The following is a 27,411-nucleotide window of genomic DNA, read 5'->3' as shown; positions in this document are numbered from 1 at the left end:
CCTCAGTTCCCAAGTTTATGTGTTAAAACAGCGTGGCAACTTCAATCACATTCCGGGATGGGGGGGGGGGGAGGTGGGGGATGGGGGGTGGGGTAGGTGTCGGCGTGGGGGAGGCAAGCAAAATGCTGCTCATATGACAAAAGACCCTGATGTAGAAAACCACTCAAGGAACAGAAGGAAATGTCTCACAATTGCTTTAAGCTGTATAACAGTAGGAACCTTGGTCCATTTTAAAACAAGACTTCAAAGATGAGAAGGTAAGATTAGCAAACCTAAAGAAACAAATTGAGGACTGTGGCAATTAATTAGAGGGTTTAACAGGTTATCTGCTCACTCTCATGCCACCTCCAAGAGAGAAGTACACTTTCCCACACGGTGGTGGCTGAGGTGTAGGTGCTAGCCCCATGACTTTGGGTTTGACCGTGTGACTTGCCTTGGCCAATGGATGGTGGCAGATGTGAGGCAACCTGAGGTTTGAAACTGTGCTAACACAGTTGGGCTTGGTCAAGAGTCGTCGGACAACTTGCGACTGAATAACTGAGGCACCTCTGCCTTTTCCTGTGGGATAGTAGCCTGGGATGCCCACTGGTGCCCAGAGTATGAGAGACAAAGGGGAATAGCAGCAGCCCCATCAACCTTCACACCTGCAGCTCTCAGCTGTGAACACGACAGGCTGTGGCTGCCTATCAATCAGCAGTAGCTAAGAACATCGCATGCAACACAAGACACTGGAAATAGCAAGGACCGGAAAAGACTTGGCTGGAAAATGACTTTACTGACATGTGGTAATCAGTAAATGCAGGAAGAAATGACAAGGACTAAAGCAAATAGAAGCTAACAGATGTGAAGCACAAACGCATGACTGACATTCTTGAAATAGAGAACAAACTAGAATAGGAGTCAATAAAAATGTCCCTGAAACGGGAAAGGTAAATATGCGTGTGTTTTTTTTTTTTTTTAAAAAGCCGAGTCCTTACAAGCACGCACAGCGCCGATTCTGGCCTGTATCATGGAAAGCAAGGGCTATGGAAACTGAGGAAACTGAGGCTCCCAGCTAGATGGGATCTTAAAGACTATGGGTCTAAAGTCTAGGAGAACCTAGACTTAGCACCTAGACTTATGTTAGAGGATACTTGTGCAGCAGCTGCAACAGTACAGACACGGGCTGGGCGAAGGCCTAGAAATGGGACTGAAGTCAGCCTGAAGCTCAGAGAAGGCAGATCGCGGCGAGACAAAAGCGCCCGGCCGGGGTTGGAGACAAAACCCTAGCTGGATTCCTCAGGAAACGACCCTGGAGCCAAAGCAATAATGTGATTGGAGGAGATAGACTAGCAAGTGGATGTCCAAAAGGGGGCGAGGGGATAGAGAAATCCTGGAGCAGGGTGGGCTGAGGAACGGAGTCGCAGAGAAACGTGTGCAGCGGGGCCTGCGTGTCGGGTGGCCCGGGTTTACTCAGGGAGAGACCGTTGGCACAAACCGGCGCGAGCGCTTTTGCGGCGGAGTTGCTCAGGCTGGGCGTGGCCCGGCGCGGCTGGCCCGGCGCGCACGCGCACTGCAGGGCCCGGGCGCGCGGCCTCCACACACCTGCGCAGCGAGTCGCCGGCGGGAGGGCGGGGCCTCCTGCGTGCCCCGTACCAGGGGGATTGTGGGATAGTGGCGGACGGAGCCGGGCGGCCGAGGCCCTGAAGCCGACTGCAAAGGCCCGGGACCTCGCCGCTTTGGGGAAGGGGGCGGTGGAGGAAGTGGGCCTCGGCTTCCGTCAGCCGTTGCTCAGCATTGCGGCCTGTTGGGACCGCGGAGTAGGACGCCTTTCCTGACCAGCCCTTGCTTTCTCGCGGGGCGCCGGGCCGGGTAAACCGGGGCGACTTCTCAGCCGAGGGCCTACGCGGGCCTCGCGACCCCACCAACCTCCCTCAGCCACCTCGCCCGCGGGCCCCGGACCCCCGCCCGTCCGGCGTTGACCCCCAAAACTCTGGAACTCGTCGCTCGAGGGCCCCCCTAGGCCCGAGACGCGTGCGCGAGCCCCGGCGCAAGCGCGAGCCCCCGCCGCTGCCCCCCGCCCCCACATACCGGGTCCCTGATCGGGGCCGGAGCCGCCGGTGGCGGGGCGGGGGGGGCGCCCCGATGAGCCCGGAGTGCGAGGAGCCGCCGCCCCCCCGCGCAGGTAAGCGGGCGGCCCGGGACCCTCCCCGCAGTCTGGGCACCCGAGTCACCTCCCCACCCCCGAGAACACCGCCCAGGTACCCTCGAGTCTCCTCACCCCTTCTCCTTCGGACCCTTCCCTTTGTCCATGAGGGCTCCCCAGCCCTGGTGTCTCCCCCTCAGCCCCTCGATTCTCTTAGTTTCTCCTCCTCAGCCTCTCGACTCCTAGTCTCTCCCCTCAGGCTACTCCATCTCCCCTCAGCCCACCAAGACTCCAGGTCTATCTCCTTCAGCCCTCCAAGTCTTTTAGTCTCCCCCGGCTCAGACCCCAAGTCTCTTAGTCTTTCCCCCTCTGCCCCCCAAGCCTGTTAAGTCTCTCCTCCTCAGCCCTCCAAGTCTCCCCCCTCAGACCCCTCAAGTCTCCCAGTCTCTCCCCCTCAGCCTCTCAAGTCTCCTAGTCTCTCGCTGTCAGACCCCCAGTCTCTTAGTCTTTCCCCCTCAGCCTCTCAAGTTTCCTAGTCTCTCCCTCTCAGACCCCAAGTCTCTTAGTCTTTACCCCTCGGCCCCTCAAGACTCCAGGTCTCTCCCCTTAGCCCCTCCAAGTCTCTTAGTCTGTTCTTCTCAGACCCCAAGTTTTCCCCCCTCAGGCCCCTCAAGTCTCCTAACTTCTCCCCCCTCAGCCCCCCAAGTCTCTTGGTCTCTTCCTCAGCCCCCAAATCCCCTAGGCTCCCCCCCTCCAGCCCCACTTCCTTCCCCTCTCATTCCGTACCCCTGCCTCAGTGTCTCTTTCCCACCTCCCCTGCCGCTCCTGACTCCCACCCTCGCCTCCTTAGATTCTGCGGGCTTCCCCTCTGGTTTCTTAGTCTTCCCCCTCCGACCCCCGGGGCTCCCCCTTCTCTCTGCTCCTCCCACCCTGCCCCGCTCGGGGCCCCTTCCCCGGCCACCCTTGGCCTTCCTCTCCCTGCCTCACCCCCTCCTCCCGAGGCCTGCCTGGGAGATCCATGGCCTTGGCCTGGCACCCTGGGGCTCAGGAGACTCGAGGAGCGGGGCTTCCCCCTCACCCTGCCTGGGGCGCGGCCCCTCTCTGTGAGGTGAGGCCTGCTGAGGGCCAGCAGGGGCCTGGTGCCGGCGCGGAGGGAGGGCCGGAGGGAACAAAGGCCGGGGGGACAGTCACAGTTGCTGGTGTGGTGAGGGGGTACCTCAGGGCGCTGTGGGGGCCACCTCGGAGCGACCGGGGAGACTGACTCCGCGGGTGGCTTTTTCTGTCGAGGAAGGATGAGTAGGAGTTGACAGATGGAAAGTGGGAAGAAGGGCCTTCCGGGTGGAAGGAACAGCACATGCAGATACGTGAAGGTGGGAACCCAGCCTCGCGGGCTGCGGGAGAGAGGGGCGGAACGCCCTGCTGGGGCTGCTCGCCGGGCCCTGGAACATGGTGGCTAGGGTCTGTCTTGCTCGGTGATTTACACACTCGGACATCTGTGCTGAGGACACAGACGTTAGTTACCGGTCACACCAGCCTGAAAGGCAGGATGTTTCTGGAAGGAAGATGTGTTGTCAGGTGTGGGGCGGGCTTCAGAGTTGCAAAGACACTTCCGTGGGGTGTGGAGAGGGCGGTTCTGGGGATTCCGTGTGCGTTTGTAGAAGCCTGCAGCACAGGAAGTGCTCCAGGGTCAGCAGCTTTAAGGTTATAACTCAGTTTGGGATTGTCTTGCCTGGGTTCTCAGCTGGGGGGTGGGGGGAACGACGATGGTATCCCCCAGGGGGCCTTCACTAAGGGCAGTGGAGATGGTTTCAGTTGTTACAGCTCGGGATGCTACTGGCAGGTGGCGGGTGAGAGCCGGGATGCTGTGGGGCCTCCTCCAGGGCAGAGGACAGCCCAGCTCAGTGGTGCCTGGGAGCGGTGGACAAGCCCCGCTCTCCTGCTCGGGTGTTGGGTACAGTGTGACTTAACCTGCTCTTTTGCGACTGTGAGTGGCATGTGTTGAGTTGTGTACTTCGATTTCCTTTTGTGTTTTTGGTAGGTAGTGTCATGGGGCTACCTACTGTTTCTCTCCAGTAGGGGAGCATCTGCTGGTCTCCACCCACCCACCCAATGTTTTTTTCCAGGATCCATGGCCAAGTGACCGTAGCGGGTCACCGGCCCCTTCGGGACTTTAATTCCAGAAGTAGCTCTGGTCAGGGGGCCTTGCCTTAGGCTTGGTCCTGGGAAATTGGCATCCTGCTGCCAGAGGCAGGTGCCTGGACAGGCAGGTCCTGTCACCGAGCGCTCCGATGCCGTCACAGTGTGACCACGGAAGCCGTGAAAGTGTGGAGCAGGCCTCTCACGCAGTCAGGGGAGGCTTCCTGGAGGAAGTGGTGTCTGTGCTGAAGCCTGAAGGACCCAGGAGGACCTAGCTAGTCAGGCTCGAAGAGCTGGAGGGAAGGCAGAGGGAGCAGCCAAGCCCGGGCAGAGCCAGGGCGCAGACGAGCAGTCAGGAGTGGCGGGAGTGTTGAGCGCCATGCGGGTTGCCGCGAGAGATGAGGTGAGAGAGGCGTGGATGCCTTGGTGGAGATGCCCGCCTTCCCCGCCTCCCCGGCTCCTGCAGGGTCCCTGGGCAGGCGCAGGCCAGGGGTGGGGACACACACTCTTTTCCAGGCTGAACCAGGATGTCCCTAGAACAGCGGTTTTGTGGATCTTGCCAGGGGCAGGGCAGTCCTCCGCGAGGTGTTGGGAGAGACCGGGGTTCAGTGGAGTTGGGTGCCTGCTCTGAGGCCGCAGAGCCTGGGGCCTGGCGAGGCAGGCTGGGAGCGCAGGCCTTCCTGACTTTGGATCTCCCTAGAACACTCAGTCCAGCCCCCTGTTCCCCACGGACCGTTTCAGAACCTCCTCACTGCTCTTTTCCCCTTTTTTTTAACCCCTGGCTGATCCAGGAGGTGCCCCTGATGGCGAGCTTTGGGGCCCCTCCGCATCCTCAGCCGCTCTCCCACTCTCTTACATTTCTGATTGTTCCATGCCCTGGGTAGGAGCAGAGTTGCCACCCTACCCGGGCGAGCATGGTCTGGGACCCCTAACAGCCGCCACCACCCCCAGCTTTCCTGAGTCCCGGGTAAAGTCCCAGCCCATGTCGCATGAGGCCTTGGCCAGGTCCCTCTCCTTCTCTGGCCTCTGTGACCCCTACTTCCACGTGGGTGTCCCACGGCTTACCTTGCCGAGTCTCTGATGGGTCCTGATGTTACCATGGTCCCGTTCCTGGAATGGAAGTCCCTCACCCCCATTTCACATTTGGCTGAAAGCTGATGGATTGCGAGGAGTTAGAGGGCGATGGTCTCACTGTCCTCTGACCTGTGGGCCCTGTGAAGGCTGGGGGCTTGTCAGCCAGCAGCGGGGTCTCCACGCCTGGCCGGCACCTCATTAGGGGCCTGTGGCCTGTGGTGGCTGAGGGCTGCGGGCTCTGGCCTCTGCCCAGGCTGGAGTTCCTCCTGAGCCTCAGGGCATCTCAGGGGGCCACCCCAGGGCCCTCCCAGCGACCTCTTCAGACTTGATCTCCACTTCCGGGTGTGTGGGGCAAGGGCGGGCGAGAAAGGGGCGGCAGGTAAAGGACCCGCCCCGGGCTCCCAGGCAGGCAGGCAGGCAGGGCCGTGTGTGGATAGACCGCTGCTGCGGCTGTGGGGGCACTCTGTGGGGGCTGCAGCTGGGCCCTCACTGAGCCCGCACCGGGCGAGGGCTGCCGGCTCCCGAGAAGGGCCGCTGGTGTCCAAGGCCTGAGAACCACGCAGTGAAGCCGGAAACCCGGGGCGATGGTGCGGAGCTGGCGCAGAGAGAGGTAGTTTTCGTTCTTAATGGCTTCCTTTCTCATTTACAGTTTCCCCTTCTTCCGTTTGCAGCCAGAGTCATGGTTTTCAAACGGTCGCTAAAAGCCAGTGGTATTCACTTCCGTTTTCTTGAAGTTTGCTAAAAGTTGCAAAGCACGGGGGTGGTGGGGTGTGGGGCACCCACCAGAGTATTTGAGTGAGCTCAGCCACCCAGGCGAACGGGCCATCTTCCTCAGGGCTCCTGTTTTTAGCGCTGTCCCCCTGGGTAGTGGCTGCACCTTCCCTCCTGCTCAGAAGTGTCCAGCCTTCAGCCTGGTCCCAGGGACACCTGCTGAAGGAGACCTGCCCTGTCAGGACCACGGGCCTGACCCCGCTGTTCTCAGAACGTGCCCCTTCCTGGCGGCTGGGCCTGTTTCATGGACGAGGAGACAAGGCGTGGTATGGTATGCATGTCACTGTTAGAGAGTGAGGAGGAAGCTCCTCTGCTGTCCACGTCCAGGGCTTCCGGGAAGTTGACCGCTGGGACCTGAGGCTAGGTGCACTGGAGTGTGTGGTGGGGGAGAGTGTTTTCCGTGGGATGTTTTCCTTACTCCGTGCCTCCTGCATCTGCATCTTGTCCCGTGTAGAGCTTGGGAGCTGACTTCGGGAGGGAAGGGTGCTGACCACCCCTCGGCTACATCTGATCCTTGCAGCCTCCTCTGACTTTCGGAGGAGGACCTGAGGTTCTGAGAGTTTAAGGGACCGCCTGGTTTCTGAAGTCCCTGGAGTCCATACCCCACTCACCCCCCAGCCCAAGCCAGTTTTGGGAGGGAAGTCCTGCCTGTGGTCCAGGGCGGGTGGCAGGGTTGTGGGGGAGGACGTAGCCTGTGGCATCGTGCAGGTGCTTTGGACACGGTCAGTGGGCCTCAGCCCCGAGGCTGTCCTCCTGCAGCCTGGAGAGTGTGCTGAGGCCTGCTTCTGCTGTGGCTGACGCCTGTGGGCCCCCCGTGCCTCGGCTGTCAGACGGAAACGAGAGCAGTGCTGTCCCTGGCCGTCTTGACGAGGGACACAGCTCGTGTCCCTGTGCGGGTGCACAGGCTCTCTGCAGGCTCGTCCCCCAGCTGAGGGGGCCTGCTTAGCTCGGGGACCCGGCGGGTAGTGAGGGTGGGGGAGCCTGGGCGTGCGCCCGCAGCTGTGCCTTCTCACCCCGGCCCAGCCCGGCCCGGCCCTGGCGGCGTGTCAGCTCCCGGCTTCTTGGGCGCAGAGCAGGCCAAGGCCTGGCCCTCTCACGGCAGCCTCAGGCAGCTTCGGTTCTGTTTGTTTTGTAACAAGTTGTGTGTTTATTGGTTGTGCTGGGTCTTTGTTGCTGCGTGGGCCTTCTCCAGCTGCAGCAAGCCGGGGTCCTCTTGTAGAGGTGTACGGGCTACTGGCCGCGGCCCCTCATTGAGGAGCACAGGCTCCAGGTGAGCAGGCGTCAGTAGTTTGGGCTCATGGCTCCGGTGGGCAGGCGCAGTGACTCTGCTGTATGTGGGATCTAGTTCCCTGACTGAGGATCGAACACGTTCCCCCTGCATTGGCAGGTAGATTCCTATCCACTGTACCACCAGGGAAGTCCTGGTCTTGTTGTTGACGATAGATTTGTGTGTGTGTGTGTGTGTGTGTGTTGGGGGAGATATAATTTATGTAATGTAATATATGACATCCATTTAAACTACACAATTCAATATCTAGTCTATTCAGAGTTGTGCAACCAACAGTCACCACCATAGATTTTTTAAAGTAAGTTATAGTATCAAATAAAATTGTGTACAATTGATTTTAGAACTTTTTTTTGAAAAGAACACCCCTTTCCTAAAAGGAAACCCCATACTTGCTTGCAGTTGTCTCCCTGCATCCTTGTCTTGTCCCCCAGCTCCTGAAAAACACTGATCCCAATTCTGTGTCTACGGATTTGTCTTTTCTGGATGTTTCATTTAAATGGAAGTATGCGATATGTGGGCTCTGCCCTGGTGGCTCAGACAGTGAAGAATCTGCCTGCCGGTGCAGGAGACACGGGTTCAGTCCCTGGGTGGGGAAGATCCCCTGGAGAAGGGAATGGCAACCCACTCCAGTCTTCTTGCCTGAAAAATCCCATGGGCAGAGGAGCCTTGTGGGCTAGAGTCCACAGGGTCACAGTAGAGTCAGACACGACTGAGCGACTGATTGCGCGCGCACACACATTTGACGTGTGGTCTTTGGTGGCTGGCTTTGTTCATGCCCCCGGGATGACCTTTTGACCTCTCTGGTCTTTTTGTCCTCACAAAAATCTGCGGTTAGAAAGAGGTGGTGTTCTCAAGGGGGGGGGGAGGTTGGGCCTCGTCCCTTGGGCCAGGTCAGCGGCTGCCCCGTGCAGTGGTTCTGGCCCCACGAGCACCCAGCTCAGGAAACTGTCTAGGCCCGCCATCTCTCCAGGTGAGGTGGGTGGGCCTGGGGCCCAGGCAGAAGTGGGGATGGCCCTCGTGCACTTGTGGGCTTGGGGCGCTGCCCGCCTGCCTCCGGGAGCAGTGTCCCCGCTCCGAGACAGGGCCCCGCGTTCAGCACGCAGAGCAGCCCACTCTCCTCCCCTCCCCGGCCTGCCAGCCCTGGCGGTCTCCACCCCACCTGGGCTGGTTTATGGGCGCCCTTGGGTGTGGCTGGGGCTGTCGGGGCGGGAGCAGCCCCCTCCTGATGCCCTGACAGGTCCTTCGCCTCCCGCCTCCCGCCTCCAGAGCAGGGCCCGCCCTTCAGTCCTGGCTTCCAAGCGCGTGTCCCCACGTGGTGCTGTCCAGGGTGGTCATGGCCGCCAGGCAGGAAGGTTCTGTGCTCTGTCCACAGCCCGCGGGGGACGCGTGGGGTGCCTGCTCTACAGGTCTTCAAGGCTGTGGGTCTGCACCCAGCCCCTCCCCGGCCTCAGAGACGTCGCTGAATGGGTGCCTGGGCCCCGCGGGCCGGGGGGAGGGCCGGCCCGGAGCGCACTCGCTGGCTCTGTCAGCTTTCGTTGGCGTGGCTGGGCTCCCCTGCACGGACGAGGCGCCTGCGCTCTGAGAAGGGACCTCGTGGGGCTCGCGCACCGCTCCGCAGTTCAGCAGCCCTCACACCCCCTACGGTGGGGCAGGTTGTGGGAATCAGTTGAGGTGACGGCTGAGCAGCTCACATGGTTTGCTGGCCTCATGTGTCTGCGCGTTGTCTGTGTGGCGCCGCTGTTCTCGCCCCGAGGACTGGGGCTGGGTTAGCCACGGCATAGGGGGCACTGCTCGGGGGCTTCTAGCTGGGACGGAGACACACCCCAACGTGGCAGTCTTGGGGTGGTATGTGCGGAGCCAGGCCAGGGTTCGCTGGGGGTCAGGGAGGTCCGGGGGCCGTGGCCTGGGCTCGGCCCGCACAAGTTGTTGGTCGAGGGGAGGCGGGTGTGAGGGCCTGGGGTGCAGACTCTGGCAGGACTGAGTGGGGGGCTCCTGGGGGGCCACCTTGGGGCCTTTCGGGGTACCGTGTGCTAGGTGCGCAAGTCTGTTTCAGAAAAGCGTCCTGAGGGGGTGGGGTGCAGCCCAGGGGGCGAGCACAGGAGTGCGAGTGGCCAGGCCCCAGCCCTGGGAGCTCTCAGGTGCCCCCACGTCCTCCCCATCTCTGGGGCCCGTGTCCACTGCTGTCTTGTGAGGTCACAGCCCCTCCGCTCCACCTGCAGGCAGCCAGGGCTTAGGAACCAGGCGAGTCCCGCAGGATCATTGCACCTCGGGGGCCACTTTTTCCCCCGTCACTGAGAGGTCGTCCTGGGGGCTAGGAGGAGACACGAGAGGCTCCTGAGGCGGCTGGATGGGAGAGCCGGCTGCTGGCAGCCTCCTGGGGGAGCTGAGGGTCGGAAGGCAGGCGCCCGCCCTTGGCCGCTCGGCTCTGTCCCGGGCTGCTGCCCGTCCGGTGGGCGAGCTCTCCACAGCTGGGATGGTGCCAGCAGGGCCATCCTGGCCTCCAGGTCTGGCTGCAGCAGCCTTGGCCTCGGGGGTCTTCAGGAGGCAGGTGACACATGAGCGCTGGGCAGTGCCAGCATGGTGCTCGGGGGCCCAGCTGACCTGGGTATGGTTGTCTGCCGTTCCGTGGGGTGACCAGAGCCCTCAACAGGGCCGTAGGCACAGCCCCGGTGTCTGGGGGGATGGCTGGACAGAGTGGCTGGGGAGCTGGCGGCCAGCTCAGGGCAGCTGTGCACCCTGGGGTCGAGGCTAGGGGCCGCAGGAATCCCCAGAGGGGCAGCCAAGTCTGCTCATCAGGGCTTGGACCCTCCAGGCACCTAGCGCATGCTCCACCCGAAATGCTCCTGAGGCCAATGCTGGGTGGGCAGGCCACAGCCGCCGTTGTCCCTTGGAGGTGCTTCCCTGTCTGATGCCGGTGGGCCCCGTCAGTGGCTATTCTGGGGGCCAGCGCGCTCTCCCCTCCAACTTTTCCTTGTCCTGTCCTGGCACCGGGTACAGGGGTTGGGGCGTGTGTGTGTGTGTGTGTGTGTGTGTGTGTGTGTGTGTGTGTGTGCACGTGCACGCAGCCTGGAGACACTGCATACCTCCCTCTCCCCCTAACCCTGGCACCGGGTACAGGGGTTGGGGCGTGTGTGTGTGTGTGTGTGTGTGTGTGTGTGTGTGTGTGCGTGCGCGTGCACGCAGCCTGGAGACACTGCATACCTCCCTCTCCCCCGCCCTGCACACAGCCTGGAGGCTTCTGAAGCAAGTGGTCTTCCCCGGCGCTGGGCAGTGGGCAGGAAGTCGCCCGTGGAGTGGGCTGGCAGGCTGGGAGGTGGAGGCGGTGGGTGGGCGGGCCCTCATGTGACCGCGCTGCCTGCAGGGCGCCATGTTTTGGAAGTTTGACCTGCACACGAGCTCGCACCTCGACGCGCTGCTGGAGCGGGAGGACCTCAGCCTGCCCGAGCTGCTGGACGAGGAGGACGTGCTGCAGGAGTGCAAGGTCGTCAACCGCAAGCTGCTGGACTTCCTGCTGCAGCCGCTGCACCTGCAGGCCATGGTGGCCTGGGTCACCCAGGAGCCGCCGGCCAGCGGCGAGGAGCGGCTGCGCTACAAGTGAGCCCCCGACTTGCCCTGGACCTTGTTGGCCCCGTTTCTGTGCGACTTGCCAGACCTGCCCCGCCTCCGGAGGGGTGGGAGGAGCCCCCGAGGACCCTCCCCCAGCAGTGAGGGGGCGGGCCATGTGTCTCTTTGCCCCGCCCCGCCCCCACTTTATCTCCTGGTGGTTCTTTACTTGGATTTCTGTTCCTGTCTGAGAACTCAGGCCCTGAAGGTGTGGCTGTGCCCCTCCCGCCAGAGGGGGCGCCGGGGAGGGAGGGAGAGGCGGGCAGGCGCTGTCCAGGGGACCTGTCTGCCCTGGTCTCTGCTGCCCGTCTCCAGCCCTGCCCCGCCCGTCCCAGACAGGCCTCCTGGTTCCCCGGGTCGCCCTCTGCCTGGCCCCTCACACTGACTTACGCACCGGGCCTCAGAGGTCCTGCCTCTGTCCCCAGAGGCCTCGAGCCAGATGGGCAGTGGTTGACTCCTGCTCAGTTTTCTCTGTGTGAAGTGGGGGCTCGGTGCGGTGTTATCAGCCTGGCGCGGGGAGGGGCTCAGTGCCCACCTGTCCGTCACTGCTCCCTCGTGTCTTCTCCCTCTTCGGCTTTGCTCACCTGGCTCTGTCCCCTGTCTGCCAGCTTGAGCGTGTCCCACGCCTCAGTTCTGACTCCTGTGCCCGCCTGGCCCTGGGCTCCTCGCGCCGCCCCGAGGAACTCACTTGCCAGGGCCTGACAGCTCGTGAGGCAGAGCTGAGCAGGCTGGGGTCCCCGGGGCCTGGGTGGCGCTCTAGGCAGGCAGCCCTCCCTTCTGGTGAAAGGTCCTTGGGGCCGGGGGGGTCAGCCTGCAGGGTTGGGTCCAGGCTTAGGGGGCCCGACGCCGGCTTGGGGGGAGGGGAGCTTGTATGGACCGGGACTGGGGGTCGGGGCAGCCGGGTCCCTGCCGCCCCTTCCGCAACCCTTCTGGGTTGACAGGTACCCCAGCGTGGCCTGCGAGATCCTGACGTCGGATGTGCCCCAGATCAACGACGCGCTAGGGGCGGACGAGTCCCTGCTGCACCGCCTCTACGGCTTTTTGCAGAGCAGCGGCAGCCTCAACCCGTTGTTGGCCAGCTTCTTCAGCAAGGTCATGGGCGTCCTCATCAACCGCAAGACTGACCAGGTGCCCGGGCCGCGGGCAGGGCGGGCAGGTGAACGTGGGCTGGTGGGCCCGGGGGTCCAGCGCTCACCCGCAGCCCGCATCCTCAGCTCGTGTCCTTCCTGCGGAAGAAGGACGACTTCGTGGACCTGCTGCTGCAGCACATCGGCACCTCGGCCATCATGGACCTGCTGCTGCGCCTCCTCACCTGCGTGGAACGGCCGCAGTTGAGGCAGGACGTGGTCAATGTGCGTGCGGGGCGGGGCCGGGGCGGGGCCTGGAGCGGGGTGGGGGCAGCGGGGCGCGGAGCCCCACCCTCTCCTCCCTCCGCAGTGGCTCAACGAGGAGAAGATCGTCCAGAGGCTCATCGAACAGATCCACCCGTCGAAGGACGACAATGTGAGTGCTGCTGCCCGCGAGCTTAGGCCCCGTGCCCCCTTAAATGAGTGATGAGAGAAGGGAGCCTTCGGAGCTTGGGCGGGGGGGCTCCTGGTTAGAACAGGTGAGGGTTATGCCCCTGGACCACTCCTCAGGAACCAGCTCCTCATCCCAGGAGTGCTCGGGGTTCTAAAGACCGCCCTGTGACCCGGCCCTCACTGCCGCCCTTCCCCAGGCGCCCCTCCTCGCCTCTGGGCCTGGCGGCTCTTCCCGTCTCCTGTGCATGGGTCAGCCCTGCTGGTCCTTCAGAGATAATGCCAGGGGCCCCACGTCTGTCCTCCTGGCCCACTGGCTGGCAGAGCAGAGGTTCATGCGCATGGGTCATCACCCCAGGCACTCAGCCAGGGCCAGGCCTGGGGCAATGAGGACCACCCTGCCTTCGTGGCAGAGGGACAGGGGGCGTCTGCTGGCAGCCAGGTGGCAGGGCACAGCGCAGGGCTCTGAGGTGCGGCGGTGGCCTGGGGGGGGTCTGCGGGTCTGCGTGCTGGGCTCTGGCAGCCGCCTGCTGGGTTGGACTTCGGGCTCTGCCCGTGCTTCTCTCAGTTTATCTCAGAGCAGCTTACCACACACTGTGAGGCTCACCCAGTGAAAACACAGAACCGAGTGGCGTTCAGCGCACACAGGCTCGTGCAGCCTTCATGATGCCGGTTTTAGAGCGCACTTCATCGCTCCACAGAGGAGACCCAGTCCCAGTAGCTGCCACCCGCTGTTCCCCACAGGGTGGCTCGGCCCGCAGACACCTGTCTGCTTTCCCTCCTGCTTTGCCGCTCCCGGTGGTTTCCTGTGGGTGCAACGCGTGACGCGTGCTTGCCTATGACTGGCCCTGGCCTTAGCACCAGGTTGCTGTGTTCATCGGAGCTGGAGTGTGTTCAGTGCTTTGTCCTTTTCCAAAGACGAGCAGTGTTTCACTGTATGGACAGACCTCAGTAGCCTCTCCAGTCACGAGTTGGTGGATGCCTGGGTCATTGCACCCCTTGGCCACTAGCTGTGATGGCGTGTGTGGGGTTTGCGTCGGGATCTCTTCTTCCAGGAAGTCTTCTTTGGTTTCCTTCTCTCGGCCGTCTCTCCTGCCCAGTGTCTGTGTTCTCTCCCTCCCACGTGTTTCCCCGGGTCTGTGTGGCCCTCTGTCCTCGAGGGCAGGTGCCCCCCTCCAGCACGCGGGGCTTCCTGATGCCAGGGCGGGCCGGGGTCCTCAGCTCTCTCTCCCTCCCCAGCAACATTCCAACGCGTCCCAGTCCCTGTGTGACATCATCCGCCTGAGCCGGGAGCAGATGATCCAAGTGCAGGACAGCCCAGAGCCCGACCAGCTGCTGACCACCCTGGAGAAGTGGGTTGCGGGGTCGCCCAGGCAGTGGGGGGGAGCCGTCCCGGGCCCTCCTCCCTGACGCCCCCGCGCCTGCCCCAGGCAGGAGACCATTGAGCAGCTCCTGAGCAACATGCTGGAGGGGGAGCGCAACCCATCCGTCCTCGTGAGTGGGATCCAGGTGCTGCTGACGCTACTGGAGCCCAGGAGGCCCAGGTGAGCACCCCAGGCACGCCCCCGCCCCCGGTGTGTGCACGCATGCACGTGCACATGTGTACACAGGCCGCCTGGGTGGTTCACACTGCCCTCCACCATGCCTGCTGCAGGTCTGAGTCCGTGACCGTGAACAACTTCTTCAGCAGCGTGGATGGGCAGCTGGAGCTCCTGGCCCAGGCGACCCTGGATGGCGCCGTGTCCAGTGCGGGGGCCCTGCACGCCCTGCGCCCGCGTCTTAGCTGCTTCCACCAGCTCCTGCTGGAGCCGCCTGAGGTGGGCAGGGTGCTTGGGGGAAGGGGGGGCAGTCCTGGGGTCAGGGCAGAGCTGGGGCAGGAACCGAACCCCACCCTCCACCTGCAGCTGGAGCCGCTGCGCACGACGTGGGGCAGCCTGGCCCCACCCCTGGGCAACACGAGATTGCACGTGGTCAAGCTGCTGGCCAGCGCCCTGAGCGCCAATGATGCTGCCCTGACCCAGGAGCTCCTGGCCCTGGATGTGCCCAACACCATGCTGGTACTGGGGGCAAAGGGCAGGGGTGCAGGGGGCGGGGGGGTGGGGCAACACTGGGGGAGCCCCTCAGAGCCAGCCTGTGCCTTCACCCCCAGGACCTCTTCTTCCACTACGTGTTCAACAACTTCTTGCATGCCCAAGTGGAGGTGTGCGTGAGCACGATGCTGAGCTCCGGGCCCCCTGCCGACAGCAGCTCAGACACACCCTCGGAGAACCCTGTCGTGAAACACGTGAGCTGGGCTCCTGGATCCCAATCCCCTTTGGTCTGTGGGGTGCTCTGCTCCAGGTCTCCCCCTGCCTGTCATGTGCAGCCAGGTTCCTCAAGGGCGGAGTCTTGGAAAACAGCCGGTGTTGTGCGAGGGTGGGGACTGGTGGAGTGGTGACCTCAGGGGCAGTGGGTGTCCTGGGGGACCAGGAAGGGTTCTCCCAGGGTGATGGCCCCGCGCTCCTGGAGGTGCCTTCCTAGATGTGGCCCGGGCCTCAGGGCGAAGCTGGAGCGGGAGGCAGGCGGCGTGGCCCTGGGGCTTGCTGTGCAGGCTGAGTGGGCCCCGAATGGCTGAGCAGGGGAGGCGTGCCATGCTCACACCCACTGCACGCCGCCCCACCCCCACAGCTGCTGCAGCGCTGCCGCCTGGTGGAGCGCATCCTGACCTCCTGGGAGGAGAACGACCGCGTGCAGTGAGCAGGGGGTCCTGGGCCAGGGCGGGGGTGGCGGCAGGGGCCGGCGCAGCCCGAGTCCAGCCCTGGTTTCCCTCTCTCCAGGTCCGCAGGGGGCCCTCGGAAAGGCTACATGGGCCATTTGACGAGCGTGGCCAACGCCCTGGTGCAGAACTCGGAGAAGGGGCCCAATGCAGAGCAGCTGCAGCAGCTCCTGAAGGGTGAGGGTGGGGCGTGCCTGGGGGCGGGTGGGGTGGGCGGGGCCTCCGTCCTCACGTTGCACCGCCCCTTCCGGCAGAGCTGCCGCAGGAGCAGCGGGAGCGCTGGGAGGCCTTCGTGTCGGGCCCCCTGGCGGAGACCAACAAAAAGAACACGGTAGACCTGGTGAGTCTCCTGCGCCGGTCCTCCTCCTCCCAGCCCGGCCCCGACCTCCGCCCCGCAGCCCCAGCCTGCCCCAGGCTTCCCCGGGGGCCCCGCAGGCCCTGACCCCTGCCCACCCCTGCCCAGGTGAACACGCACCACCTGCACTCCTCCAGCGACGACGAGGATGACAGGCTCAAGGAGTTCAACTTCCCGGAGGAGGCGGTGCTGCAGCAGGTGCGGGCGGGGAGGGCAGGGGAGGGAGGCTGCGTGCAGGCCTGCCCTGACTGCCGCCCCCCCGCAGGCCTTCATGGACTTCCAGATGCAGCGCATGACCTCGGCCTTCATCGACCACTTCGGCTTCAACGACGAGGAGTTCGGGGAGCAGGAGGAGAGTGTGAAGTGAGTGCCCCGGCCAGGCCGGGTCAGGCAGGGACACGGAGGGCCGCGAGGCGGCGGGAGAGCACGCGCTCGCCTGGTTCGTACCCGGCGTCCCCATGCCCACCCGGCCCAGGTGGGCTCAGCCTGCGGGCTGCAGTCCTCTCACCCTCCGCAGCGGGCAGGAGCGGCGTGGGCGTCCTGGGACACGGGGCTGGCTGCGCGCCCTCACAGACTCCGATCTCGTCTGCCTCCCCTCCCCTTCAGAGGCCTTGGGCCGACCGGGGAGGGTGCTTTTAGTGACCAGTTCTGATTCTCCGTATGTGTTGTACCGCATGTCGATATCGATGGCTCTGATATCGCCCTGGAACCTTTCTCTTGAATGTCCGAATTCTCTGCCATGGACACTGGTTGTTTTAACTGAGAAAAAGTTCTGGTGTTCTGTCGGTTTCATGAGCAGCCTTGTGACGGCCGTGGGTGGACAGTGAAGGGAAGGGCAGGCACCTGGGATCTGGAGGGGAGACTGGGGGGAGCGGGCCAGCCACCCGTGGCCTCGCGCTGGGCCCTAGGGCCGTACGTGGTGACGGGTGCGGCCAGCGCGCAGGAGCAGATGCGCCTGGGATGCCCAAGGGAAAGCTGCGGATGCCGCAGGGCGAGGTTTCTCAGCCGTTGCCCCTTCGGGCTGCACGGGGGCTGGGCCCTGGCCCCACCCGTGTTGTCTAGGGCAGCGTGTTGGGCCCCTGTCGGGTGTTGACCAGTTACCTGTCAGGACCACCCTCGGCTCAGGGCTCGGGAGCTCGTCTGCAACCAGGGAGACAGGGCGCCAGCTGCTGTCTGTCGTGCCTTGAGGTGGACAGAGACGCCCTGGGAGCAGAAGTGCAACCTCTGTCAGCTGCCCCTCTGCCCGGCCAGTGTGTGCTGGGAGCCCACACTCAGGGAGCGGCCCGGGCACCGCTGGCTGCACTTTTAGGATGAGACTGTCACCTCTTCCATCAAGATAAACGCCAGTGAGGTGAAGAGCTTTAACTTAAAAAAAAAGGCCAAAGTATGAAGTATCCTGGAACAGAAAATACGCTTGCAAACTCAGGGCTGAAGGCGCTGCTCACTGGGCCTCCAGCCATGCCCGCGACTGCTCCCTCCCCGTGAGGGCGCTGAGGGGACCTGCCTTGGTGGGGGTTGTGAGCCCATCTGCCCCGTGCCAAGTCAGCCCGCAGGGGTTGTGAACGTGCTTCCTCGGTCGGAGACAGCAGCTGACAGCCTGGAAGCAGCCCCGTCACAGGAGGGCCTGGACTTCAGTGCAGACACACGGTGCTCTTCCGCTCTGGGAGGAAGGCAAGGAGGACAAGTAGGCGCTGCTGGGAGATTGCACACTGTGCGGGTCGGAGTGCACATGGACAGAGCTCTTCCCACGACGTGCGCCAGTACTTAAAGCGTGTGGATTCGATTCCTTCATCCAGGAGTGGGGCTTCTGTGCGGCTTTCTGGAGGACAGAGAGCCGAGCAGAGACGGGTGTGGGCGCGTGTGGACGCAGAAAGGCCGGCGGTGCGAGGTGGTGGTGGGCATGGGCACTGCCCGCGATCCCTGGGCTCCCTGGCCCCCACCTGGGTCCTGCCGTGGGGACCTGTGTGCCTCGAAATAAGTGTCTCCCTCAGGCTGTGATCTCAAAGCCTGAAAGCCTAGCCTGCCCGGCGAGGGTCTGTGTCCCTTCTATTGTGAAGAGGAAGCAAGGGGCAGGCGTCTTAGGTCTCCGTGTGGGGCCTCGTGTGACTGGGGACACACAGGCAGGGCGGCTCACTCTGCAGACGTCCCGCCCACGGGGGTGCCGCCGGGCCACTGCGGTTCACAGGCAGCCCTAGCAGGAGGCGCGTCTGCTGGAACCGGGCCCAGGAGAGAGGGTTGCTCACTGCCTCTGTGCCTCCCCCGCAGCGCGCCTTTCGACAAGACGGCCAGCATCACCTTCTCCCTGAGCGCAGACGATGACAACGTGAGCTGCCCGACCGCTGCTGGGGGCGGGGGTTCGCTGCGGGCAGGCGGCCCTCCTCACCCTCCTGCCCGCCCTGCAGCCCAACGCCAACCTACTGGAGATCTGCTACAAGGACCGCATCCAGCAGTTCGACGATGACGAGGAGGAGGACGAGGAGGAGGGCCAGGGCTCTGGGGAGTCTGACGGGGAGGACGGTGCCTGGCAGGGCGGCCAGCTGGCCAGGGCGGGCCGCCTAGGCCAGCCCTCGGGCGTGCGGTGAGTCCCCCCGCTCCCCTCCCCTCCTGCAGGTTCCCCAGCACAGTCGGGCTGCAGGACCTGCGGGCAAAACAAGGAGAATGCAGTGCATGTGTGATGTGGGGCGCTGTCAATATTGAGCGACAGAAACCCAATTCAGATGAGTTCAGGTTGAAAAGGAATGTGCGTGTGGAGGCAGGTGCAGGTCCTTCGGGCTTGGTCCAGGTGTCAGCGGGGCCATCAGGAGGCAGGTTTTTCAGGCATGGCTTGGTCCAGTGGGGCCATCAGGAGGCGGTCCTTCGGGCATGGCTTGGTCCAGTGGGGCCATCAGGACGCAGGTCCTTTGGGCACGGCTTGATCCAGTGGGGCCATCAGGAGGCACTCCTTCGGGCATGGCTTTGTCCAGGAGTCAGTGGGGCCATCAGGAGGCGGTCCTTCGGGCATGGCTTGGTCCAGTGGGGCCACCAGGACGCAGGTCCTTTGGGCACGGCTTGATCCAGTGGGGCCATCAGGAGGCGCTCCTTCGGGCATGGCTTTGTCCAGGAGTCAGTGGGGCCATCAGGAGGCAGTCCTTCGGGCACGGCTTGGTCCAGTGGGGCCATCAGGAGGCGCTCCTTTGGGCATGGCTTGGTCCAGAAGTCAGTGGGGCCATCAGGAGGTGGTCCTTCGGGCACGGCTTGGTCCAGTGGGGCGGTGGCCTGCCCGCCCCCACCCTCTACTCCGCTCTCACTTGCAGCAGCTCTCTCAGTGTTCTTGCCGAAAGGGCAGTGGGGTGTGCGTCAGCTCCCTCCCGTCACGCCAGTGAAGTGGGACTTGGCGATTGTCCTTGCTCACAGTCTGCCGGTGGGTCTGTGAGCCGTGTCCAGCCCTTGGTACGAGCAGTGGCTGGCGCGGGAGCACTGACTGGCTGCTCTTGGGCAGCACGGCCTTGCCGGCGTGAACGCCCGCTCGGGACCTGACCCCTGTGACATGTGCCTGGCACAGAAACAAGGAGATAGGTCGTGAGTGTTGGCCGCATGGGCCCCCCGCTGTGGCACCCAGAGGGAGAGCGCGGCCCTCCCCGCCCCCTGCTGGCCGCCCGCTGTCCTCTGAGGCTGACACTCTTCTGACCCTTGCCCTTTGGGTTTTTGCGTCTTTATCCTGTGAGTGAGGCCTGTCCCTCGGGTTGGCGTGGTTGTCCGTCACTTGCCATCAGCTGAGTGTGTCCTGTGTGACTGCCAGGTTGCTTTGCACTTACACGTGTCATTGCCAAATCCAAGGTCACGATTCACCCCTGTGGTTTTCTTGGTAACATCAGTTCTTAATGTTTAGATTTTTGACTTGTTGTGAGCTAGTTTTTTAGGTGTGTGAGGTGGGGGTCCAGCTTCATTTTTAGGTGTGGAAATGCCCATGTCCCAGCTCACCGGTTGAAGAGACTCCCTGCTGGCTGGTCTGGGCACCTTTGTCAGAAGTCTTTTGGCTGTTCGTGCAAGCATTTATTTTGGGCCTGTCTCTCCTGGCCCATTGGTCTATACATCTCTATGCCAGGGCCCCTGCCTTGATTACTGTTGCATCATACTGAATTCTGAAATTGAAAATGTGAGCATCCAATTTGTTCTGTTTAAAATTGTGTTGATAATTCTGGGTTCAGTTCCTTGAAATTCCGGGTGATTGTTAATTTCAGCAGAGAAAGCCGCCTGAGGTTCTGAGAGGGATTGCCTGGACTCTATAGGTCAGTTGGAGAGTGTTGCCATTTTAACAATATTTTGTCTTTCAGTCCATGAACTTGGGCTCTCTTTACATTTGTTTAGGTCTTAGTTACTTTTGACAGTGTCTTGTAGTTTTCAGAGTATTCAGTTTTATGGTGCTTTTGTTAAATTTATTCCTAAGCAATACATTTTTTAATTTATTCTTAAACATTTTTGGTGTAATTCTGAGAGAAATGTTTTCCTCAGAGTTGTTTTGAAGTGGCTACAAGTGTATAAAAACACAAGTACACTGGCACACTGATGCTCGCGGGACTTGCTTGTTCCGTCAGCTTGAGAGGATCCGTTGGTTTCCCGCACACAAGCCACGCTTGCTGCAGTCAGAGTTTTGCTCCTTCCCTTCCAGGTGGGAAGGGCCGTGCCACGCCCTGATCTTGGGGGCCCCAGGGCTCGCTGTTGAGTGTGGCTTGTGGGCCCTGGAGACGCCATCCCAGGTGTCCAGGGTCGGAAGCTGCCTGCACCCTTTCTGCGGGCATCTGGCTCATGTGCACTGTGCGGACGGCGGGGCAGCGTCTTAGGAGCCTCTGGGTTTCCTTCGCGGTTCCCGGTTGGACACAGTGTCGAGTCTCATGTCTGTCGGCACTCGGCCGTTAGGTTTGGGGCCCAGGAGGCTGCAGTGACAGAAGTCCAGCGAGGCTGCAGGTGGAGGAAGCGTGTGGGGTCAGCCTTCCCTGGGGCCAGGTGGTGAGGGGCCAGTCCGCCAGGGCGGGGCGGGGCTCGTGGCCCCCCCCCCCGACCCGCAGGGGGCGCACTCTCCCTCGGTCCTCCCACTGCCCGGAGGCCCCCCCACCCCCACCCCGACCCCGCCCCGCTCCTTGGATGCTTCTGTGGGGCGGCGCTGGGGGCGGTGCTGGGGACTGGCCGGGCGCCCGCACGGCAGTGACGCAGGTGCTCCGTGGAGCAGGAGCCGGGGCAGCACGGACAGCGAGGAGGAGGACGACGACGAGGACGAAGACGAGGACGGCCGGGCCCGCGGCAGGCCCGGGCCCCCCTGCTACCCCAGCGCCGGCCGCCAGCCTCCAGGTGCGTAGCGCGCAGCGTGGGCGCGGGCGGGCCCTGCTGTCTGCCTCTGGCTCACAGCTTACTGCCCCCAGGCCCCAGCTGGACAGCTGCTTTTGACCCAGTGCCTACGGATGGCCCGGCCGGCCCCCAGGACTGCAGGGACAGGGAGCCCCACGGGGAGCATCCGGACCTCCCGGCCCCGAGCCCGGCTGGCCCTGCGACCCCCAGCACCCTGCAGCTCAGGTGAGGCCCGAAGCAGGGCTGGGGGTCTGGGGCGCCAGCGCCAGGCCCAGTCACCCCTCAGGCTCCTCCTCTTGCCTGCTAGGTCTCAGGATCCCGCCCCCCACTCCGCACCTCAGGAAGCCACAGACGGCAGCAAAGCAGCGGAGCCCGCGGGTGAGACATCCCGCCTCAGCCCCGGTGCTCGGCCTGCCTGCCCCACCTCAGCCCCCGTGCCGGGCCTGTGTCTGAGGAGGGCGCTGGTGCTCGGCTTCCTGAGTCTCACTGCCGGCCGCTCTCCTCCGCACAGCCCCCTGCCAGGCCCTGCTCAGCGTCGGGGACCTCCAGGCCGGCCTCAGAGGGACGCGCTCCGCCCCTAGCTCCTTGGACAGGTACTGACTGCTGGGGGAGCCTAGAAAGCAAGCCTCTGGGGAGGCAGGGGGCTGGTCCCCGGCTGTCCCCTTTTACAGGGCCCTGGAGCACAGAGCTCCCGCTCAGCCCTGGGGTGGGAGGGCTGGGTCGGATCAGAGAGGGCAGGGGCTGGGCGCTGACCTGCAGCTCATCCGGCTGCTGGGCGGCTCCCAGGGGCCCTGGGATGTGAGGGCGTCTGTGACGGTAACCCCGCGGTCCCCCTGCAGTGCAACCAGAGACCCTGCTACCTCTGTCCCGGCCCCCGGGGCCCACCAGCCCCCCCAGCCCCCAGAGGGGGAGAAGAGCCCAGAGTCCTCGGGGCTTCCCCAAAGCCAGAGGTAAGCACGGTGCAGCGGCAGGGGCAGCCGGTGTTGCGTGGGGGCGCTGAGTGCGCGCTCATCCTCTCTCCACAGTGCCCTGGTCCTCCAGCCGCTCCCGATGCCCAACGGCTCTGCCCCAGGAGGCCCGGCGGCCCCGGGCTCCCAGTGAGTGTGGGCACTGGGGACGGAGGTGGGCGCTGGATGGAGGTGGGCGGGGCCGGGGTGGGGCCGGCACTGGTTTCGGAGCCTTACACCTTCTCCCTCTCACTTCCCAGGTGACTGCCTGGTCCAGTGGTGGTGGCCGCACGCTCCGTGCTCTGCGTTGACCCTGTCCGGGTGAGGGCCGGGCAGGTGCCGCAGAGGCCCTGTTGCCCATCACCCACCCCGCCCTACACATGTCCCCGCTGGAGTCCAGGAGGCTGGCGCCCGGGAGACAGCCCCCACCCCCCATTGCACTGAGGAAAGAGATTACGGGAGTTTTGTCTCCTAGAGTAAAGATAGAGTGGGCTAAAGAGAGGAGAGAGTGCGCGCGCGAGAGACCTATATTATATATTATATATATATATATATGTATGTATCTGGAGGGAGCAGAGTGGGCACGTGGGGAGCCAGGAAGAACCCAGGGCTGGGCGGCAGCGGCGAGGCCTTCACCCGGGCCCACTGGGGCTGCCGTGGGGGGTGCCAAGGTGACCACCACTCTCCTGTCCAGCCATGCCCCCATCCTGCGGTGCAGACGCCCACACCCACACTCGGCCTTTCAGCTCAGGTCCACCTTGGGGGAGGGCCCGAGTGGGGGGCCGTGCCTTTGCCCAGCCCCCTTGCCCCGGACCCTGCACTTTGACCCAGGCTGGGAGCTCCACCCGGCCCAGCCAGCTCTGTGGGAGGGAGCTGGGTTCCTGGTCCCAGGGGCCGTCCCTGGTGACATCGCCCCAGGACCCTGCCGCACTCACTGAGACCTCCGTCTCCCACCGACCCCGGGCGGGGATCTGGCTGGGGTCCCACTCCTCCTCCCGAGGGTCTGGGTGCAGCCCAGCTGCCAAGTGCCCTTGTCCCAGCCCCTCTCCCCAGGCGGGCGTGAGTGTGTGCGTGTGTTCGTGCGGAGCTTCTGTTTCATATCGCAAACGTAAACAAATAAAGGAGGACAGTTTAAGACTCGTGCTGCCCAGACCTCGAGTTCGGGGACATGGGGCCGGGGAGCCTGAGCTGGCCTACACCGGGGCCTCCTGGGTGGGACCCTCAGAGCGTGGATTAGGGTCCTTGGTCTCCTTGCTCCGCTGGTGGAGGGAACTTCTGCTCAGCTGGGAAGGGTTTCTGGAGGAGGCGCTGAGCACTCCTTGGTCCCTGCCCCCCGTATACACACACAGGCTTCGGGGGTCGGGGGTTGTGGTGGTGGACTTCCTGCCGGCCCATTCTCAGCCCGCATGCCCAGAGCCCTTTCCCCTTGGTGAAGCAGTGGGGCTTGGGGGATTGGGGCAGCCAACCAAGCCAGACGAGGCGCCCGGGGTCCGTGGCTTCCGGCGGAGACCGGCTGTGCTGTGCGCTGTGGCTGGCTGGACGCGGGGAGCCGTCCCTGGAGCCGCCTGTGGGCTAGCACACTGCCCAGTGCCGCTGTCCGCTGGGCAGGCCTTCCCGGAGGGGGCGGCAGGGTGGGGTGGGGAGGGGGTGGGGCGGGGCGGGGTGGGCTCCTGAGGGACGGCCAGGCCCCTGGCGTCCCCCACCCTTCCCACCTCGCTCTGCAAGCGCCCTGGGAGTTCAGCGCCCCCTTCCCTCTGAGCCGGCAGGCGCAGCCTGGTGGAAGGGGCGTGGCAACCAGGGCAAGGAGGCAAGGAGGAAGTGGGAGGGCAGGAGGGTGAGAGACCCTGGGGTCCCGATGGCCGGTATCAGCTGTGCCAGGCAGGACTGTCTCAGGGCGGGGCAGCATCTCCCTAAGCTTCTTATCAATCCCAGAGTCCACAGGACACTCCTGAGTTAACGTGTAACCACACGCCATCCCCACCACCCCTCAAAGCTAGCGGTGCCCATATGCAGGCCACTGTGGGGGGCCGCAGGTCCGACATGGACGCCCGGAAGGAGGGGCTGCCCTGGAGACCTCGCTTCTCAGCTCAAGTGAGCGCCGCTGAGTGTGGGACCAGGCCTGGGCTCCTGGGAACCTAAGTGACCTTGAAGAATTGAGGGCGGGGGCGGAGGGGGTGGAGGAAGGTTCTGTGAGCCTGGATGTCCTGGTGCCTGTGCGGCTGCCCCAGGCCCTGGGCAAAAAGGCTGGGGTCCCTGGGCTGGGGTGGGCCTGGCCCCCAGGGGGCCGGGAGGGCTCTAGAGGGGGGCTGGTCCCGGGGACTGGGGGCTGGGCTGCGTTGCAGCTGCTCAGAGGCCCCCTTACCCCCGAAGCACCCACAGCCGCGCGTGGGCCTGGGGCTGCTCCCGTTCTTCCTTGCCTGTGCCGTCTACCTCCTCGTCCAGTGCTCCGTGGACCAGCCTTCCAGGGTCAGCGCCCTGCTCAAGAGCCTGCCCGTCCTCTACCTGGCGGGGTTCCTGGGGACCGCGCACCCTGGTGGGGGCTACCGCTCGCTCCTGCAGGGGGCCCTGCTGTGCTCGGCCGTGGGGGATGCCTGCCTCGTCTGGCCGGAGGCCTTTCTCCACGGTGAGAGCCGGTGACGGGATATGTTGCCTTGTCCTGTTTGGACGCCCCCCGCCCCGTGCCCCAGCGGGTAGAGGGTGGGATGCCGGGGGAGGTGGGGTGACTCCCCAACAGAACGCCCTGGGGAGCCCAGGGCCATGAGCGCCTCCCACTTGGGCGCGTTACCCGAGGCCGCGTGAGCGCGCAGGGCTCGCGGTCTCGAGCACGCTGGCAGAGGCCAGCTTCACCGGGAAGGTAACGCCTGAAACGGGACGCAGGTAGCAGCCAGGTGCCCCCGCAGGCAGAGGGCCGGCAGGTGCAGGAGCCGGGGTGTGTGCAGCCGCCGGGGCCCCTGCAAGCAGGAGTGTCCGTCCGCGAGCGGTTAGGAGCAGAACCGCATGGAACGCGGTGCACGCCTGAGGTGGTTTGGGGGCCAACTAGCCAGAAGGGACGGCCGAGGAAGCCACCCTGGAGATGGGGCGGTATGGCCGGGGTGGGAGCTGGCGCCGGGGTCCGCCCTCTTCCTCGGGCCGAGGGCGGCAGGGTGAAGCCGGGGAGCAGCAGGCTTTGCCAGGCGCCCCACCACCACCACCCTTCCCCCCACCCCCGTGTCTCCTGCAGGCATGGCTGCCTTCGGCCTGGCCCACCTGCTCTACCTCCGGGCCTTCGGCCTCACGCCCCTGAAGCCTGGCCTCCTGCTGCCCATCCTCCTGGTTTCTGCCCCCTACTTCGGGTTCCTGCTTCCTCACCTCCCGCCCCACCTGGTCTGGCCTCTGCTGGCTTACTCCACAGTCCTGGCCTCCATGCTGTGGCGTGCCCTGGCCCGGGGTGAGAGTGCCCGCTGGGGTGCCCTGCTGTTTTTGCTCTCAGACGCCGTGCTGGCCTGGAACACCTTCTTCCACCAGCTGCTCCACGGCCACCTGCTGGTCATGACCACCTACTACCTCGCCCAGATGCTCATCGCCCTGTCGGCCTTCCAGAGCCCCAGGCTCAAGTCCCACTGACTCAGGGCTGAGGTGGGCAGACATCTGCCCCCTCTCCTCCTGCAAGGATCTGACCCCCACCCCAGACCAGTAAAGCCAGAGAAACAGCCTTGAGGGCTAGAGCCAGGCCCCCACACTCCAGTCTGCCGGTGCCGGTTCATCTGGAGACTCAACCGTTCCTGGAGTTCTGAGTCCACCACCGAGTTCCCACTGCCTGCCCTGCGTTCTGATTTCCAGGCCCTCAGCCAGACCCATGCTGGGTCCCCCCCCAGCCCCTGGCCTACTTCTGTGACTCCAAATGCTCTCCGTGTGTCCCCTTCCCGGTGGCCCTGATCTATTTTTCTGTTGCTTAAAGTAAAAGTAAAGTGGGTGTCGAACCAGTGACATCACTGTTAATTTGGGGAGGGGTGATCACCATAACAGCAAATGAGTCATTTTCCTCACCCCCTACCCCCGCACAGAATTTACCATTTTAACCGCTTTTAAGCCCATGATTCGGTGATAGTCGGTCCATTTGCAGGGTTATGCTTTGAACAGCTGCTGCGAGCCCTCCCTTGGGAACACGCGTTTGCGTGTACAACGCAGTGATGTTAACTGTGCCCACAGTGGGCTGCCTGTGGCCCAGTCCTGGTGCCCAGGACTTGGGGGGGGCGTGGACTAACCCCCTTCCCTAGGGCCCTGTAATGGCAGCAGGGATGCATCGTGTCTGACATCCAGATGAGGATGTTACTGAGCTGAGGTCAGGAGGCTGGCCGATGTTAGGTTCCTGTGGCTGCTGTCATAAATTACCATAAGCTGGGTGACTTAACATTCTGGAGGCCACAAGTCCAAATCCACGGTGTCAGCAGGGGCGCCTTCTGTCCAGGGCGTGCTCAGGGGAGGGTCCTTCCCACCCCTCCCAGCTCCTGACAGCTCAGCCACATTTCCTGTGGTGTTCTCCCTCTGCGAGGCTGTCCTCTTCCGGGGACCCGGTAGTTGGACTGAGGGCCCACCCTAAGTCCAGGGCAATCTCATCCCAAGATTCTTAACTTCATGACATCTCCAAAGACCCTGTTCCTAAACAACATCACATCCATAAAGGCCCGGACTCAGGACTTGGGCACATCCCTGTGGGGACCACAGTTCAGCTGACTGCAGACACATCCAGTATCAGAAGAGGAGAGGGCTGAGGAGATGAGGAAACCCAGAGGGGGCTTGGAGGAGGGGGTAGGTAACCACACGGTGGGAATAGAGTACTGAAGAAGAAAGAACCCAGGTGTGGCCCTCGTCTTGGCTGTGACCCAGGCAGCCCTCTGCCCTTTGAGCCTCAGGTGCTGCACGTGAGGACAGAAAACAGAACTGCTCTCCAAACCCTGCTCACTTTATACAGCCATGGTGTGCCTTTAGGAACTCTTATGGCAGAGAGCGGACTTCTGCAACCATGATGTGCTTTTAGGGACTCTTAGAGCAGAGAGGAGACTTCTACTGCTATGATCTGCTTTTAGAGACTCATAGCAAAGACGGGACAAGGACTTCCACACCCGTGTTATGCTTTTAGGGACTCATGGCAGGAGACTGCTACATCCAAGATGTGCTTTAAAGGATTCCTCCCCGCCCCAGAACCCACCCTTGGTTTTTAGTCCCTGCCCTACCTACAGGCCAGGACCCCCCACTCACCACAGAGAACCGCCTCAGGCCAGATGAGGCAGGTGTTCTGACTGGGGCGGGTGACTGCTCTTCACAGTCTCAGACGCCACAGTGGCCGGGGTGCCTTCCTTCAGCTGCACACCCAGCTGGCGGTCATGGACCACCTGCTACACTGCCCAGGTCCTCATCAGTCTGTCAGCCACTGAGAGTGGGAAGCTCACGACAGAGTGACTGCAGGGCTGATAAAGTGAGCACCCTCTCCCCTCCTAAAGGGCCCCCAGAACAACCTCCCACCCAGGGAGAAGTGCTA

General features: G+C 63.5%; 2 protein-coding genes across 8 annotated transcripts; both read left to right on the top strand.

Moving 5' to 3' along the window:
• Positions 1-1,612: 1,612 nt before the first annotated feature.
• On the top strand, positions 1,613-23,030 carry PPP6R1 (protein phosphatase 6 regulatory subunit 1). Of its 4 annotated transcripts, none has more exons than XM_043435372.1 (24): positions 1,613-2,164; positions 10,756-10,988; positions 11,939-12,125; positions 12,212-12,349; positions 12,435-12,500; positions 13,754-13,866; positions 13,945-14,058; positions 14,169-14,331; positions 14,419-14,571; positions 14,664-14,798; positions 15,182-15,246; positions 15,331-15,446; positions 15,524-15,609; positions 15,733-15,822; positions 15,890-15,987; positions 17,890-17,947; positions 18,027-18,202; positions 20,831-20,949; positions 21,021-21,171; positions 21,254-21,324; positions 21,458-21,539; positions 21,786-21,896; positions 21,972-22,043; positions 22,154-23,030. In XM_043435372.1, exons 2-24 carry the CDS (start codon positions 10,762-10,764, stop codon positions 22,155-22,157), a joined length of 2,595 nt encoding a protein of 864 aa, XP_043291307.1. In that variant the 5' UTR covers positions 1,613-2,164; positions 10,756-10,761; the 3' UTR covers positions 22,158-23,030. The 4 variants fall into 4 exon arrangements, with proteins under 4 accessions (XP_043291307.1, XP_043291305.1, XP_043291306.1 ...); XM_043435370.1 differs by lacking the exon at positions 1,613-2,164 and adding an exon at positions 4,524-4,664; XM_043435371.1 differs by lacking the exon at positions 1,613-2,164 and adding an exon at positions 4,524-4,664 and having other exon boundaries at positions 21,972-22,068.
• TMEM86B (transmembrane protein 86B) lies at positions 22,590-25,856 on the top strand. Of its 4 annotated transcripts, none has more exons than XM_043435377.1 (3): positions 23,172-23,984; positions 24,336-24,516; positions 25,114-25,856. In XM_043435377.1, exons 1-3 carry the CDS (start codon positions 23,901-23,903, stop codon positions 25,494-25,496), a joined length of 648 nt encoding a protein of 215 aa, XP_043291312.1. In that variant the 5' UTR covers positions 23,172-23,900; the 3' UTR covers positions 25,497-25,856. The 4 variants fall into 4 exon arrangements, 3 of the variants coding, with proteins under 3 accessions (XP_043291312.1, XP_043291311.1, XP_043291310.1); XM_043435376.1 differs by having other exon boundaries at positions 24,264-24,516; XR_006263259.1 differs by lacking the exon at positions 25,114-25,856 and having other exon boundaries at positions 22,590-23,984; positions 24,264-24,405.
• The last annotated feature ends 1,555 nt before the right edge of the window (positions 25,857-27,411 follow it).

This window comes from Cervus canadensis, chromosome 18, assembly GCF_019320065.1.
Source record: "Cervus canadensis isolate Bull #8, Minnesota chromosome 18, ASM1932006v1, whole genome shotgun sequence".
NCBI classification, from domain to species: Eukaryota; Metazoa; Chordata; class Mammalia; order Artiodactyla; family Cervidae; genus Cervus; species Cervus canadensis.
Note: the sequence above shows the minus strand (reverse complement) of the source record. Positions and strands in the feature narration are given on the sequence as shown.

What these genes read in the sequence shown, in the direction of transcription:
- PPP6R1 (XM_043435370.1), top strand. Translation starts at nt 4,641, where the DNA reads ATGCGGGTTGCCGCGAGAGATGAG. An exon ending in TCAACCGCAAGACTGACCAG is followed by an intron (nt 12,126 to 12,211) that starts GTGCCCGGGCCG and finishes CCGCATCCTCAG; the next exon opens with CTCGTGTCCTTCCTGCGGAA. An exon ending in GCTGCAGCAGCTCCTGAAGG is followed by an intron (nt 15,447 to 15,523) that starts GTGAGGGTGGGG and finishes CCCTTCCGGCAG; the next exon opens with AGCTGCCGCAGGAGCAGCGG.
- TMEM86B (XM_043435375.1), top strand. Translation starts at nt 24,093, where the DNA reads ATGTCCTGGTGCCTGTGCGGCTGCCCCAGGCCCTGGGCAAAAAGGCTG. An exon ending in GCCGGAGGCCTTTCTCCACG is followed by an intron (nt 24,517 to 25,113) that starts GTGAGAGCCGGT and finishes TGTCTCCTGCAG; the next exon opens with GCATGGCTGCCTTCGGCCTG.